Genomic DNA, 14,829 nt, shown 5'->3' with positions numbered 1-14,829 from the left:
GCAATTGAAGCAGCTTCAAAAATACACTACTGGGACTTGATCAAACTAAAAAGCTTCTGCACAGCTAAGAACACAGTGAGCAAAGCAAGCAGACAGCCCTCAGAATGGGAGAAGATATTTGCAGAGTATATCTCTGACAAAGGTTTAATAACCAGAATCCACAGAGAACTCAAACGCATCAGCAAGAAAAAAACAAGGGATCCCATCGCAGGCTGGACAAGGCATTTGAAGAGAAACTTCTCTGAAGAAGACAGGCGCACGGCCTTCAGACATATCAAAAAATGCTCATCATCTTTAATCATCAGAGAAATGCAAATCAAAACTATTTTGAGATATCATCTAAGTCCAGTGCGACTAGCCTATATCACAAAATCTCAAGACCAGAGATGTTGGTGTAGATGCGGAGAAAAAGGAACACTTCTGCACTGCTGGTGGGAATGCAAATTAATACATTCCTTTTGGAAAGATATATGGAGAACACTCAGAGATCTAAAAATAGATCTGCCATTCAATCCTGTGATTCCTCTGCTGGGCATATACCCAGAAGACCAAAAATCACACCATAACAAAGATATTTGTACCAGAATGTTTATTGCAGCCCAATTCGTAATAGCTAAGTCTTGGAAAAAGCCCAAGTGCCCATCGATCCACGAATGGATTAATAAATTGTGGTATATGTATACCCTGGAATACTATGCAGCCTTAAAGAAAGATGGAGACTTTACCTCTTTCATGTTTACATGGATGGAGCTGGAACATATTCTTCTTAGTAAAGTATCTCAAGAATGGAAGAAAAAGTACCCAATGTACACAGCCCTACTATGAAACTAATTTGGGACTCTCACATGAAAGCTATAACCCAGCTACAACTTAACAATAGGGGGAAGTGGGAAAGGGGGGGTGGTGGATAGAGGGAGGGGGATCGGTGGGATCACACCTGTGGTGCATATTACAGGGATATTTGCGAAACTTGGTAAATGTAGAATGTAAATGTTTTGGCACAGTAACTGAGATAACGCCGGAAAGGCTATGTTAACCACTGTGATAAAAATCTGTCAAATGGTTTATGAAGCGAGTGTATGATGCCCCATGATCATATCAATGTATACAGTTATGATTTAATAAAAAAAAAAAAAAGAAAAAAAAAGAAATTGGTCTACTGTTGTAATTTTGATTGTTCTTTTTCTGCTTTAATTCTGTATACCTAGTCTGGTTCTATGGAGAATGGCATGTTCAGAAATGTAAGATAGAGACTAAATGGGTGGACAGAATTTATATGTATGCACATGAATAGTGTTTTTTAAATTCCTTCATCTGAACACCAATCACAGTGTATTGTTTCTATCTCTTTTCATATCTATGTCCCTCACCAGTATGGCTATATGAATTTTAAAAATATATGTTCCATGGCAATATATAAGCACTCCATGAACTTTTGCATTGGTGGAAAGAATGTGTGCCTGCTAGGGTGCTCAAAGGGCAAAGATTTGAGCTGCACCTTGTAAGATGGTTATAGTACAGATAAGAAATGGGAACAGGGACACTTATAGGCAAGAAGGACAGATTCTGACACTTAGCCTACTTTATGTCAGTCACTGTCTGTAGGACTTCTAATTTAGTCCTTAAAATTACCTTGTGAAGTCGGGCTGTTATACCCATCTCCCAGATGACAAAATTGACAGTCAAAGAGGTTAAATAATTGTCCAAGGCCCCTCTACTTAGAAGTAGCAGAATAAGATTCAATAACCAGGTCTGCACAACTCTAGGCTCTGTCTTGCTTAAAAGGAAGAGTAGAGAGTTTGCTTTAATGGGGAAGTGAGGAGACAAATTAGAGGTTAGTGCCTAGGACGGTGATTTGGTACCACCCCTTGGAGGGCCTTCATTTCTGTGAAGGAGTTTGAACTTGTGCATTTTATTGCTGCTGGGAAAATTCTTTAAGGAGAAGAAAAACAGTGTAAAAATACTTGAAGTAAATTTCATTGCAGTATTCTATTGATTCAATTTAATATGTTTTTACATTTACTATAAACATTTTTTGTAGAAAAGTTGAATGAATGTCACAATCTTATAACACCCTTGTATATTTGCCCACATGTCAATTTCAATATAGTCTTTATTAGGCCAGGAACAATTTTTATGGACTTTTTTACATAATATTACTTCATATTCACGTGTTTGTGTTTGCCTGGTCTAAATTTTTGTCAGTTCACGCATAATATATATTGGTTAAAAGCTTGTATGACTTGCATTGTGTGCTTAGCTTTTGTGGTTGGGTTCAAACGTTTCCTGTTAAGATGCATATTTTTGTGCCAATTGTTTTTTTCTTACTTTTTTTCCCTCTTGTATTAATTCCTTGGGCCTGTTCCTCAAAGTGTAATTACTGGATAAATGAGTATGAATTATCTCATACATATTATTTTGCATTTCATCTACATTGTTCCAGAATGCTTGATGGCTATCTAGATATTATAAGCCCAATTCTTGGTGCCACTGGCAATGTGTGAGTGTCCCTGTTTCACCATGGTCCTACTAGAACCATCTTATAAAAAAGGAGTTATATTTATTTTGTAAACTTGAGAAACGTGGACATAGAAAGGTGAGTTAGGAGACTACTATGATAGTCACATGAAAATGACCTGAATTTCAGTGACGATGAATTTAACAAATTCAAATTCACCATCAAACATTTACTGAGTACCTCCTATGTATTGGCATTGTAATAAACATAGTAGTACCTAATTACATACTCTCACTATCTCTGTAAGATTATATATTAACTGATCTTGATTATATAACTAAAGAAACTGAGACTTAGAAAACTGATATACACACAAGGTATCTGAAGTTTCAGAGATGGGGTTCAAATATAGACTTCCCAAAGGGATCGCTGTGAGAAAAACAAAAGAATAAGCCAGAGTTGTTAGTGACCAAGCACTAACAAGAGAGAACACATATTGTTCTCTCCCCCAAGCACTTGTTCACCAAAGAAAGTGGCCAAAATATCCCTTATAATTGGGTGCCTGCTCATGAGTAGTGTTCTGTTTGGCTAACCATCCAAGTTCCTGGTATTGTTCTCCTTTCCAGGGGATGCTGACAGTTTCAGCAAAGTGCGGCCTCCAGGTGAAAAGCCAACTATTATTCGTCCCCCAGTGAGGCCCCCAGACCCTCCCTGCCGGGCAGCTACTTCCCTGAAACCAGAACCAAAGCCAGATATTGTGACTGACAATGCAGAGGAAATCCCATCATCTGTGTAAGTAGGACTATTCCTCAAATTTGACCTAAAGCTACCAGAAATGCTCTTAGGATTACTATATATAAGCTATTAAGGGTATACATAGCACAACTCTGGGGTATCATTTACTTCATAGTTTAGGAGAATCTCGTAGGCCAGCCCTATTTTGGAGTGTTTTACTCAATATTCAAGGCTGAGAAATATCCCTAAAGCTGAAAACTTTGAACTTTAGTATCTGCAAGGAGACCCATTTTGCTTAACTGCCCTAATCTCTGTATGATGATATGATTATATACTGTTTTTTAGCTTCCTTGGCTTTGGACATTTTTTTCCTATTTTCTTGTTATTGATGCTGATTTTTACAGTAATTTAATGAATAGATTTGTTCATTATACTTGCGTTTGAGGCTTTTGTTGGTAAGCAAAGGATATGATTTTTAAAAGTCTTTCAAAAAGACTCAGGTTCTTCAAAGATTATCTTGCAGAGCAAGAGCTGAGCTCTGGTCCAACAGGACTTTACTGAGGCAGGGTTGCAAGCCAAGAAACTAGGGAAGGAGTGGCCAGGATGGAAGCCTAGCAGTGCTCAGAGACCGGCCTTGCTTGGCCATAACTAGCCTGGCTGGCCTCTTTTAATACAGAGCCTCTATGTATATTGCCACCTCATGTTATTTGTTCTTGTGTTATTTTTTGCAATTGTAAAATGGGTGGGGGCAGACCAGAGCTTCCACAGCTTTAGTTAATTAGGTAAGTGTATTTACAAAAGGCTAACAATTACACTTTGAAATATAGACTGATTTCACTCATTTCCTTCAAGAAAAGCCTGAATTTGCAATCTTACTTAGGCCATTCTGCTCAATAGGTATATATGGTGTCTACTATGGTCTTCGGAGTGTCTGTAGGCTCTGGGCCATTTCACATTCTGGTACTTGGATTTCTCCTGAGACTCAGGTCCTTTGTCAGCAAAGGCAGGGTCTGGTATTGGTGACCCATCTGGTGCAGAATTTCCTTTCCTTTCCATTAGTCTTTGGTCCTCATGCATATTCCAGAGCAGCTCATGAGATTTACTTGGCTTCTGTTTGCAGGGTGGCTTCCAGGACCAGGTTTTTTGAAACAGCTTCCCGGAAAACAGGAAGGTAAGAGACACAGATGACAAAAGAAAGCCAAATCGCTTTTTAGTCAATTCATCAGGAGACTCTATTTGTGCTCACTCTTACATTCTCTTTTTATTTTTTTATAGCTTTATGTCTCCCGGTTTATTGTTTTCTCTCCCTCAGCTTTGTCTTTACATCTCTTTTTGTTTCTCACACTCTTTTCCTCCCTTTGTCTGTATCTTTTGTCTCCGTCTTACTGTTTCTCCATCTCTTTCTCTGTGCTCCTTTCTGACAAACACACACATACGTGCATGTACACATGAGCACAAAGACACATGTACACCATGAAATATTTCTATCTAATGTAGGTCTTATTTTTTCATTGGTTTACTTATTTACCTCCTATTTAATGAATTCTAAAAAGGAAGCTGACAAGGATATATAGAATACAACACTCTAACAAAAGCATGGCCCCCATTTTGCAGGTAAACATTTTTAGGCGATGGTTCTCAAACTGGATATACATCTAAATCATCTGGAAAGCTAAGAGAAGAAAAAAATCACAGATTCTTAGCTTTCACTCTAGACTCACTAAAAAAATATACAGGAGTCAGGCCTGGGAAACTGTTCTTTTGTTTGTTTCTTTCTTTTATCCTTCCCTCCCTTTATTCCTTCTTTCCTTCCTTCCTATTAGTTTGTTTTCAAAAACTTCTCACTTCCTGGTACAGATTGCCCAAGGCCTATTTTTTGTGACCCTTTAGACTAAAACTCCTAGAGAAATGATTACTTAGCCTTCAGAGACTCTCTGAGTTTTTTTCCATGTTGCATATTAGTTCCTTGTTCTTGTGTTTGAAATTTTGCTTCCTGATAGGTGACAGGGGTATAACTCTTCTAGATGGTCAGTTAAAGCAGAACAATGTGCCTTTCCCAGAAGTGGATCTGGGGTAGTTTTGATATTCTCTAGTAAAAACTATGGGACCTGACTCACCAGAACATGATTCTGCACAGCAAGTTGTCCTAGCTGTGCTTGGCAGGGAGCCCCCAAGTGTCTTAGACTGGGCCAAATTCTTCTTAGACAATTATTTACCATCTATTCTACCATAACAGATGAAAGTGAGGTTAAGTTCCCAGATTTCTTCTACTGATACCATGAAGATAAAAATTTCCATCAAGGGGGAAAAAAGTAAAAACTTTCCACCAAGAAAGTTTTTAAGACAGGCTTTCTCAAATGTCTACCTTGAGAAATAAAAACAGAAAAGGAGAGAAGGAAGGAGAGAGAAAATGAGAAACACCCTAATATTCTCAATAAGTTATACACCCATGAACAGGTCTACTTCTAGAGGTTCTCCTTCCCTCCTTAGGATAAGCCATTTGAGAAAGAAATACCAGAGAAATAGAATGATGTAAACTGGAGTGAACAGAATGAACTGTTCTGAACGTGTCTAAAGGAAAGCTTTTTAGAGGAGGTTATATTACATATTTGAACTGGGGCTTGAAAGATGAGGAGAAATACACAAAGATGTGAGAGTATTGACATCCAATTCCTTGGATAAGGAACCAAGGCATTAAGAAGAGAATGAACAAAATCCAATAGAATTTTCAAGGCATGCCAACTTTCAATAGGGAAGCTATAGTGAAACTGGTAGTGTGAGAATGCAAAGATTGATGATAGTCATTTCCAGTGGGCTGGGCTTTGTCAACCTACATTTAGGGGAGCCTTAGGCCAACCACAGTCTGTGGGCACTATAGCCAAAGCAGACACTTCAACCTAGAGTATCACTCTACCTCCCTATAACCAGGCTTTTATAACCTAGATTTAATCCTGTTTATCTTCAGATTCCATCTTGGCAGGAATGTAAGACCAAAGTGGGTACACTTACCTAGCATCCTAAGTAACTCACAGGTTTTTCCCACTCAGCATCCATCCTTTCCATGTAGGCCTCCACCTTGTAACCACCACTTGCATCAGTGCATTCACATGCTGGCCCCTTGGTCAACATCCTCTGACTAGACACACAGTCAATCCCAACTGTGGTCATTTTTATTCACTTTTCTCTCTTCTCTAATAAAATGAAGATCTGTTTAAACCTCTGTCCTGCCCCTTTTTACTTCCCATTTGTATATGTGACTGTATCCAGACATTTGAATATAACTCTGTCATTTGTATTTCCCTCAAACAATAATTTCTTTTAAATAATTTAATAGAAAATGAGTAGTGGTTCATCTGGGCGGCAGAACAGCTTATGTAAAACAGATATGGAAGCGGTTTGTGTTTACTTTGGCTAGAAGGTAGAAATGAGAAAAGGAAAGTTTACCTGAAGGTAAGACCAGGAAGATGGATCAGAGCCAGACCATGTGGGTCCTGTATGACAAACCAAGGTATTTAATCCTTGTATTGTAGTCATGGGTAAGGGAAAACTTTTAAGCATGACAGTGCATATTTTGAGCTGACTGAGTTATAAGTATATCACTCTGGTGGTAGTGAGGAAGACAGATGGGAGAGTAACACTAGAGACAGAGAGGTGACCAGTTAGGAGACTAATTGTCATGCCAAGAGTGAAGTCCTGGCCTATGGCATTTCCAATGGGAACAGAATAGAAGGGACAGAGTTTTTGAATGACTTTTCAAACAAAGGACTTGGAAAAGGACTGGGAGAGAAAAATCTAACATGAACAATCAAGTGGATGTAAATACTCATGAAGAAACAGGTCTTTTATTATTATTATTGAGACAGAGTCTCACTCTGTTGTCCTGGGTAGAGTTCCATGGTGTCATAATAGCTCATAGCAACCTCAAACTCTTGGGCTCAAGAGATCCTCTTGCCTCAGTTTTGCTATTTTTAGTAGAGACGGGGTCTGGCTCTTCCTTGGGCTGATCTCAAACTCATGAGCTCAAGCAATCCACTCACCTCAGCCTCCCAGAATGCTAGGATTACAAGCATGAGCCACCACCATGCCTGGCCAGAAGCAGGTCTTATGGGAAAGTTTCTATCCTCAATTTTGGACGCAGTTGGGCCTGGATCTACATAGATTTTAGGGTAGATCTATTGAATGTGGCCACATTAGGGGTGGCTATTCACATATTCTACAATGCGAATAGCCCTCTGGGGTGGAGGTCCCTAGTATTTGGTGGTGTTTGAAACCATATATGGGAGTAAGGTCATTTCAGGAAATGGGTATAAATAGACTCAAGAGAAAAACATAGCCCTTGGAAACCCGCTCTTGTGTAGAATGCTGTGGCCACACTTTAGTGAGCTTTATTTGCCAAAGATTATCTCACCTAGACTCTCCCCACAACCCCACCCCAGGCTGTCTCAGACAAGGGTAATCTAGAACTGATTGAAGTACATCAAGAGACTAGGAAAAGCTGGTTTGGTCATCAAGGCAAAGGAAGATTCATCTTTCACTTGATACTTGCTCATCTCCTCACCCATCTTCCTATTAGAGTTAATCACAGTAGTTCATTGTCTGGGGCCAACTTCTCTGGGCTTTCCTACCTCTTATAGTCTGAGATTCAAAGGATTGTATTGGCACTTTAAATATGTTTTCTGAAATGGATAATGGGGAAGTAGCCCAGCCTATGAGTGTGGATGCTTTCAAATCTGGGAATCACTTTGTTTTTCATATGACCTCTTTGACACTGACCTGGAAGGGTCCCCCAGCCCCTTGGTTTGTCTTTCTAGTCCTGATTGTTAGTGTCTTAGTGAAATGTCTTTGTTCCTTTATTCACAGTTCTCAAGGCAGACTTCCTGGAGATGAAAGTTGAGGTCACAGGTATGTAATCTCTGTCCATGATTACAGAACCTTATTCCACATATCTGATATTATATTTTGAGGACTTGACTACCATTTAAGTACAGGGAGTGGGAACTGATTTCTGTGCCTTGGTTCATTTGCATGATCCTTAAACTCAGTGACTTTTAATTTGGAGGTATTGTATAATTTTTAAGTCATCTTCCTCTTTCCTTTCTTTCTTTCCCAGCCATACTAAGATATAGTTTTACAGTTTGCCTTTGAATCAAATTCATTAGGAATCTTAGGCTGTGACATTATAGGCAAGAACATTTGCTTCTCTGAGCACCAGTTTGTATAATGACATCTTTTAGTTCTTTAAGGAAATCAGTAACCTGCCTTTTGCTATTATCGCAGGTGCTGAGAAGCTACCTTAGTATGTGGTGGATTTCATTCCTTTAGACAAAATCACTATTTCAGTTTTATCTACCTGAACTATCCTCCTCAGTCCTCTATATTTGTCTAAAGCAAAGTAGTTTCACATCCATTATCTTGTGCGATCATTATCACTTGCCAGAAGTAGGGGGGATAATATGTGTTCTAATTCAACAAAAAAAGAAACTGAGAAGTTCAGAGGTGAAAAGTGACCTACTAAGGTCACAAGAGACTCAGGGGTCAGGGAAATTCCTTTCTCTACCTAGGAGTTCTGATTGCTTGGCTATCAGATTGCTGGCATGACATGAACTGATACGCACATAAATAAGAACCAAGTATCTGGAGCTTTGCTTTCTATATGCTCCCTAGCCTTCTTTTTCTTCCTGTCACTGCCAGTCCTCAGAGTTCTATGGGTAGATATGCTTTTTGTTATCAGTGCCTATGGAGCTGAAGTTCCAGAAAAAGGAAGTTAGGAGTTTTTAGAGGGCCATAAAGGCAGGGTAGGGGGTAATCTCAGAGGTTCAGTATCAGGTTTCTGCTTCCCCAGATAGACTTTTTGGAAATTAGAGTTAAGGTCAAAGGTACAGAGTCTCCAATCCTGATCATAGTACCATCCTAGGCCTGTTTCATGGGATCTGAGTTATAAAGGTCTTTTTCCAGGAAGGCTTTGTTCATCAAAAGATGAGCTACCAGTTATAGGTTTAGCTAGCTACAAGGAGAGGCCCCACCACTCAGTGGCTTTTCAGACCTAGCTAATTCCCTACTGTCTTTTTTCTCTTTCAGGTTTTAAAATCCTTGGCCACTGGAGACCCTTTCCAAGTTCTGAAAGGGTCTTCTGCAAACCCTTATGTGTGGAGTCATTTTGTGCTGAAGAACAGCTCCTTCTTGGCCCTGCATCTTCAGGCTCTGGAAGGCTATAAAATAAGGGGCACATGTCTTAGATACATGTTTATTTCTCCTTTGTATTCTGTCCTTATCCCCTCAGAAGACCTATTTTGAGATTCTGTACTGTGAATGGCTAGATTCCCTCAAGCCTGACTCTGCCAAAGTCACCTTCCATTTATCTGAGTTGAAGAGAGGGGTCCAGTTTTCAACTCTCTCAGAACTTTCTGCTTCCTCAAAAGGCCATTGAACTCTTCAGGATTTGGGGTTAAAGACTGATCCCAGGGATCTGTCCATGAACTAAAGGCCACTTGAATCAGAGCCATTGCTTATCTTTGTTGGCAGGGATGAGGAATGTTTGCCAAACATTGGAGAATCTAATCATGTTTCATACTGAAGATACAGACACTGGTGCCAGAGTAGCATTCTGGTACTGTAGTATGTTTCTAAGAGCTTGTCTGTTCCTGTGGGGTCAGACAGCATGGGTGGCAGCCCTTACAACCCCTGTATGTGAATTTAGGTTGGTGGCTTACCTGCTCTTGCTTAGGACAAATCTGCAAAGCATGTTTTCCATGTCAAGCCTAGGTCTTTTGGGGTTATTATTTCTTTTGTTTTCTCTTGACAGCTTCCTTTCCAATCAATCAAGAAAAAAACCTTTACAAAAGGCAGACTGTTTTTGTCATGTAGGAACTCCATTTTAGGTCAAATGCTAGAAAAATCGTTGAAGTGAATTGAGGCTAGGCAGCTGTCATTGTTGCTTCATGTTTACCTTCTCATATAAGGTCTTTTTAGCTCCTGAGTAAATCAGTTCTTAATCCAATGTGTATGGGTTCAGGAACTCCATGATGCCCCTGAGATGGTATGTGGCATTCCATAACATGTCTTTTCTGAGGAGATGGTTCATAATATTGTATTGAATTTCAAATAGGTTTGTGACCTAATATAGATTAAGAACCACAATCCTTGAGATAAAAGACATATTTTACAACCTGTAAAGTATGGAAAGGCTTTTTAAAATCATTAAGTATAACTAACTAGTTTACAGTTGCTGAAACTGAGGCAGAGCACTGAGGTTAGTGACCACACCAGGACAAGATCTCAAGTCCCTGGGCTCCTATGCAAAGTTCTCGCCATTACTCTAAACTTAACCCAGCAAGTAGCCTTAAGATTAGTAGCTTTAGTGGCTATTATTTTTGGCTTTTGGCTTTTGGCTTTTATTCTTTCTTGAGCTCTCATATTTGTGACCAAGTGGAAAACTTCAAGATATAAGCCCCCAGTCTCCTTCATTCACTGTCTCAATCATTAGAAAGGAACTAAAACAAAGTTGATGTAGTGAGGAACAGACATTTCTGATTCCTCTTTGTTGAAGGGAAGCTGATAGAATATCAATGCTTGTGTTTCTATGCATATGCCTGGGCCACTGTTTGCATTTAGGCTCTCTTTAATTATAATGTGGTGCAGTATGAGAAAAAGGCTTTCTTACCTGTACTCTTCTAGCAAGTCCTTGCTAGGGAATTGATTGTAGTACTGAGAAAGAAACACAGATATGGAGATAAAGAGCACAAGTGTGCATACACATGTGCCCAAGGCAACTCTTGAGATGCCTACTAGAAGGCAGTAGTCCCTTTCAAGAGCGAACTCCCCTATGTGGTTTACTGCTGAGTAGGAACATGTGGGGCAAACATACAGAAAGCCTTTTTGCTATTCTAAATCAAGGGATGCCCAGATGGCCTCTCCACTCTGCCCAGGTTCAAAGACCATTTTACTAGAAGCCAGGAGCAAGAGAGACAAGTGACCATCATTTTACTTGCTGCTCACCCTAGAGGAAGACTCTGACAGGCCTCCTGTCCTCCCCTAGGGAAGTGCTTATTGAACCCTGGGCTCAGAGCTATGGCCTTCCTGCTCTGTCCTATTGTATGACTGACTAAAGCAGGCAGGTGTTCATATATGGGCCACAGAAGCAATGACCAATGGGGCCTCAGTACCTTTTAAGATGGTAGAGACGTGATTTGACTCTAGTTTTCTGGGGTAAAGATACCACAATCACCAATACTGGAAGATAACCAAGAGATGCAAAAAGCTGCTGTGATCCCAGTGGGAGAGATATCCCAGAAGTATGGCCATGAAACCACTGTGTGTTGTCTATGACACAGATCAAGAGCCTAGCCTGGAGAGTTAGGATTACCAGTCTGGATAGAGGGCAGGGAGTAGTGGTATACCTGTGATATACCTAAAGAATGAACCTCACTATCTTCTTTTGGTGCTCTGATTTAAAGAGCAAAAGATTTTGTGGTGAGGCACACTATTATGGAATGAGACTGGTTTGGACTAGGATTAATGAATGGGTAGTCATTTAGAAGAGGCTATGGGAAGAGAGTGGTAATGGGAGAATGACAACTACAGGAAATGATCAGTGTATCCTGGTTGGCAAGTTAGAAAAAAACTGGCAATGGATGAAAGTCTTAAACTGGCACTGCTAGCTAAGGAAGCTAACATTAAGCACATACTAATTGCTTGACACATATTATCTCATTTTGCCCTTATTACAATTATGGAAGTTTTCTCATTTTACAGAGAAAGGAATTATGATCCAGAGTGCCAAAGTAACCAGCTTGAGGGCACATAGAAAGTAAATATCTGAACTGTGATTTGAATCCAGGATGCTTTGACTCTGTACCCCATGCTGTTTTCCCCTTGCCATACTGAGTACGTGTTTTGTTTTGTTTTGTTTTGTTTTGAGACAGAGTCTTAGTATGTTGCCCTCAGTAGAGTGCTATAGCATCACAGCTCACAGCAATCTCAAACTCTTGGGCTTACAGCAATTCTCTTGCCTCAGCCTCACAAGTAGCTGGAACTATAGGTGCCTGCCACAAGGCCTGGCAATTTTTTGTTGTTGTAGTTGTCATTGTTGTTTAGCAGGCCGTGGCTGGGTTTGAACCTGCCAGCCCTGGTGTATGTGGCTGGCGCCCTAACCACTGAGGTATGGGCACCTAGCCCTGCATAGGTATTTGAACAGAGGCACATTACTAGAGCTGGCATGACTTTTGACTTTTGCCTGTCTAACAAAATATTAAAAGGCAAACGTTTGATGAGGGAAGGGCATGCAGATCCACTTTACAGGGGAATGAAAACTGGACTGGAAAATTCCTGAGTTAGGCCTCCTCTTCATCAGCTTGCCATTTGGTAATGTTTTTAAAAGAATCATCTAGTTCTAAATTGTGAAGTATTTGATTTTTAGTTGGTAGCTTTTAAGTCCTCGGCTTAGCCATTCCTCAAAGGGAAAAAATCTCCCATATGTGTCTCTGTATTTTGCTAAGTTGTAGCATGTGTATTTTGAGCTGAAGAGACTGATGACATATACACATGCAGTTCCAGAAGTAGCAAAGGTCTCAGTGCCTCTGCAGTACTTGATGCCTTGGGGTCAAAACCCTACATAGTTTTTTCTGTGGTTATAGCAAAATTCAAGAAATGGTTTATAAAAATAAATATTGTTGAATTCCCATTTTTCAAGTTTTTGTTTGAAAAAATGGTTGGGAGGTGTTCAGCTATCGAGGACAAAAACTCGGCATCCATTTTTAATAGTAAAGTAGTGTCCTGCAGAGTATTTCTAAAATAATTGAATATCATGGGAAAGTATTATTCTCTTTTCAAGAAGTTCTTTAATTCTGTAATAAGTAGAACAAAGAAAATATCAAGTAAATAGTTATGTGACTAGGAATTACTTTTAAAGTAGCTGCAGACAAGTGGCCTTGAAACATTACAAGCCCAGAAAATGCTTCATAAATAATAAATTTCAGAGGGAAACAAGATACCTTAAAGGTTGTTAAAGATACGTTTTTGACAGAGAGTCTTTATTTTCATGGGGAAATGTAGTACTTAATGCCCAGGACATTACTTGAGGGCTAGAAAGAGTGCCTGTGTAAAATGTATGTGTTACAACTAATAAAAGAATGAGATCCTGGGGCCCATTCATGTGACTTTCAATAAAGTATACAGACTGTCTAGTACAAATGGATTTCATCTGCATTTTTGTCATGGAAACAATCTTTGAGCATATTAGGCATAATGGTGCATGTTGTCACTACCTCCTGCTTATGTTGTCTTTTACAAATATAAGGAAACCTTGCTACGGGATTCTTTTGGACCTAAGAATCTCAGTCTACAGTTCACTTTGAACCACAGCCTTGTAATTCTCTCAGGCTCACATCATCACCATGTCAGGTTACAGACCCATCTTTACAGAGTGGTAAACTTGAGGCTCAGGAGGGGCTAAATGGTTTGCCCAAGATTACACAGCTAGGAATTGATACAAATCCTGAACAGGAAACTACAGAGAAAATTCTGTTTCTCATATACCACACTGTCAGTTGTAAGGAAAATGAATACCAAAGGCAAAGGAAGAAGGTGCTTACAAATAGGGCAGATGAAAGATCCACAATTCTTGTTACTCAAATTGGTCTAGCATCAGTATTAGCATTACCTAGGAGCTTGTTAGAAATGCAGATTCCTGGGCCCCACCTTAGACATACGGAATCAATTATAACAAGATCTCCCAAGAGATTCTTAAGCACATTAAAGTTTGAGAAGTGTTGTCATAATGTATTTGAGATCACAGAGTAGGTTGAGGAAGGAGCCCTTTCGATGAGAAAAATTCCAAAATTGGTGGATAAAGCTGATCCTACTGTTTATTGGGAGTGGGTATAAAGATCAAATTCATAACTGCCTGTTTCTTCCATTGCTTTTCACATGGCCTTGTGCTTTGCTAACAAGTGTATGAAGTTTCTCCATCTCAAAGAATAGCTAAACCAACCTAGAGAAATAAGAAGACTGAAGTAACTTGGCTTTCAATTCTCTGAATAACAGGCCGTGAAAAGTCTCTGGGAATTCAGAATCAACTCTATCACTGCCTTTCTATAATGTTGAGCAAGTCCCTTTATCTCTCAAATTATCTGATTTTAAACTATGTAGTCTCAAAGGGCTTTTCCAGCTTTGACATTGTGTTATTCTCAGCTGTAGCTTTTACCACAGCACACTGTAATGAAATCATGAGCAACTCCACTGGCCTTTGGCCAAAGTTTCACATCTTCAGTACACGTAAGAAAGGATTTTCTAGGAGGAAATTTCCCAGTTATGACAAACCAACATTAATGGAAACTGCAAGAAACTGGGAGGGGCATCACTCTAGGTAGCTGACTTGAAATTAACCAGTATTCTAAGTACATTTTATTTTATTTTATTTTATTTTATTTTATTTTATTTTATTTTATTTTATTTTATTATTTTAGAGACAGAGTCTCACTTTATCACCTTTGGTAGGGTGCCGTGTCATCACAGCTCACAGTAACTTCAAACTCCCGGGCATAGGTGATTCTTTTGCTTCAGCCTCCTGAATAGCTAGGACTATAGGCGCCCACCACAATGCCCAGCTATTTTGTGTAGAAATGACAAAAAGAGAATTT

The 14,829-nt window shown here is 39.5% G+C and overlaps 1 protein-coding gene across 2 annotated transcripts in view; it reads left to right on the top strand.

Annotated features, from left to right (window-relative positions):
- Positions 1 to 13,375, top strand: part of OPHN1 (oligophrenin 1) — a 721,258-nt gene extending 707,883 nt beyond the window's left edge. For both annotated transcript variants that reach the window (XM_053579945.1, XM_053579942.1), the window contains exons 22-25: positions 3,085 to 3,250; positions 4,314 to 4,364; positions 8,054 to 8,095; positions 9,272 to 13,375. In XM_053579945.1, coding sequence (XP_053435920.1) covers positions 3,085 to 3,250; positions 4,314 to 4,364; positions 8,054 to 8,087 — 251 coding nt within the window. In that variant the 3' untranslated portion in view covers positions 8,088 to 8,095; positions 9,272 to 13,375. The remainder of the gene's footprint in view (positions 1 to 3,084; positions 3,251 to 4,313; positions 4,365 to 8,053; positions 8,096 to 9,271) is intronic.
- The last annotated feature ends 1,454 nt before the right edge of the window (positions 13,376 to 14,829 follow it).

The sequence above is a fragment of the Nycticebus coucang genome, chromosome X (assembly GCF_027406575.1).
Source record: "Nycticebus coucang isolate mNycCou1 chromosome X, mNycCou1.pri, whole genome shotgun sequence".
NCBI classification, from domain to species: Eukaryota; Metazoa; Chordata; class Mammalia; order Primates; family Lorisidae; genus Nycticebus; species Nycticebus coucang.
Note: the sequence above shows the minus strand (reverse complement) of the source record. Positions and strands in the feature narration are given on the sequence as shown.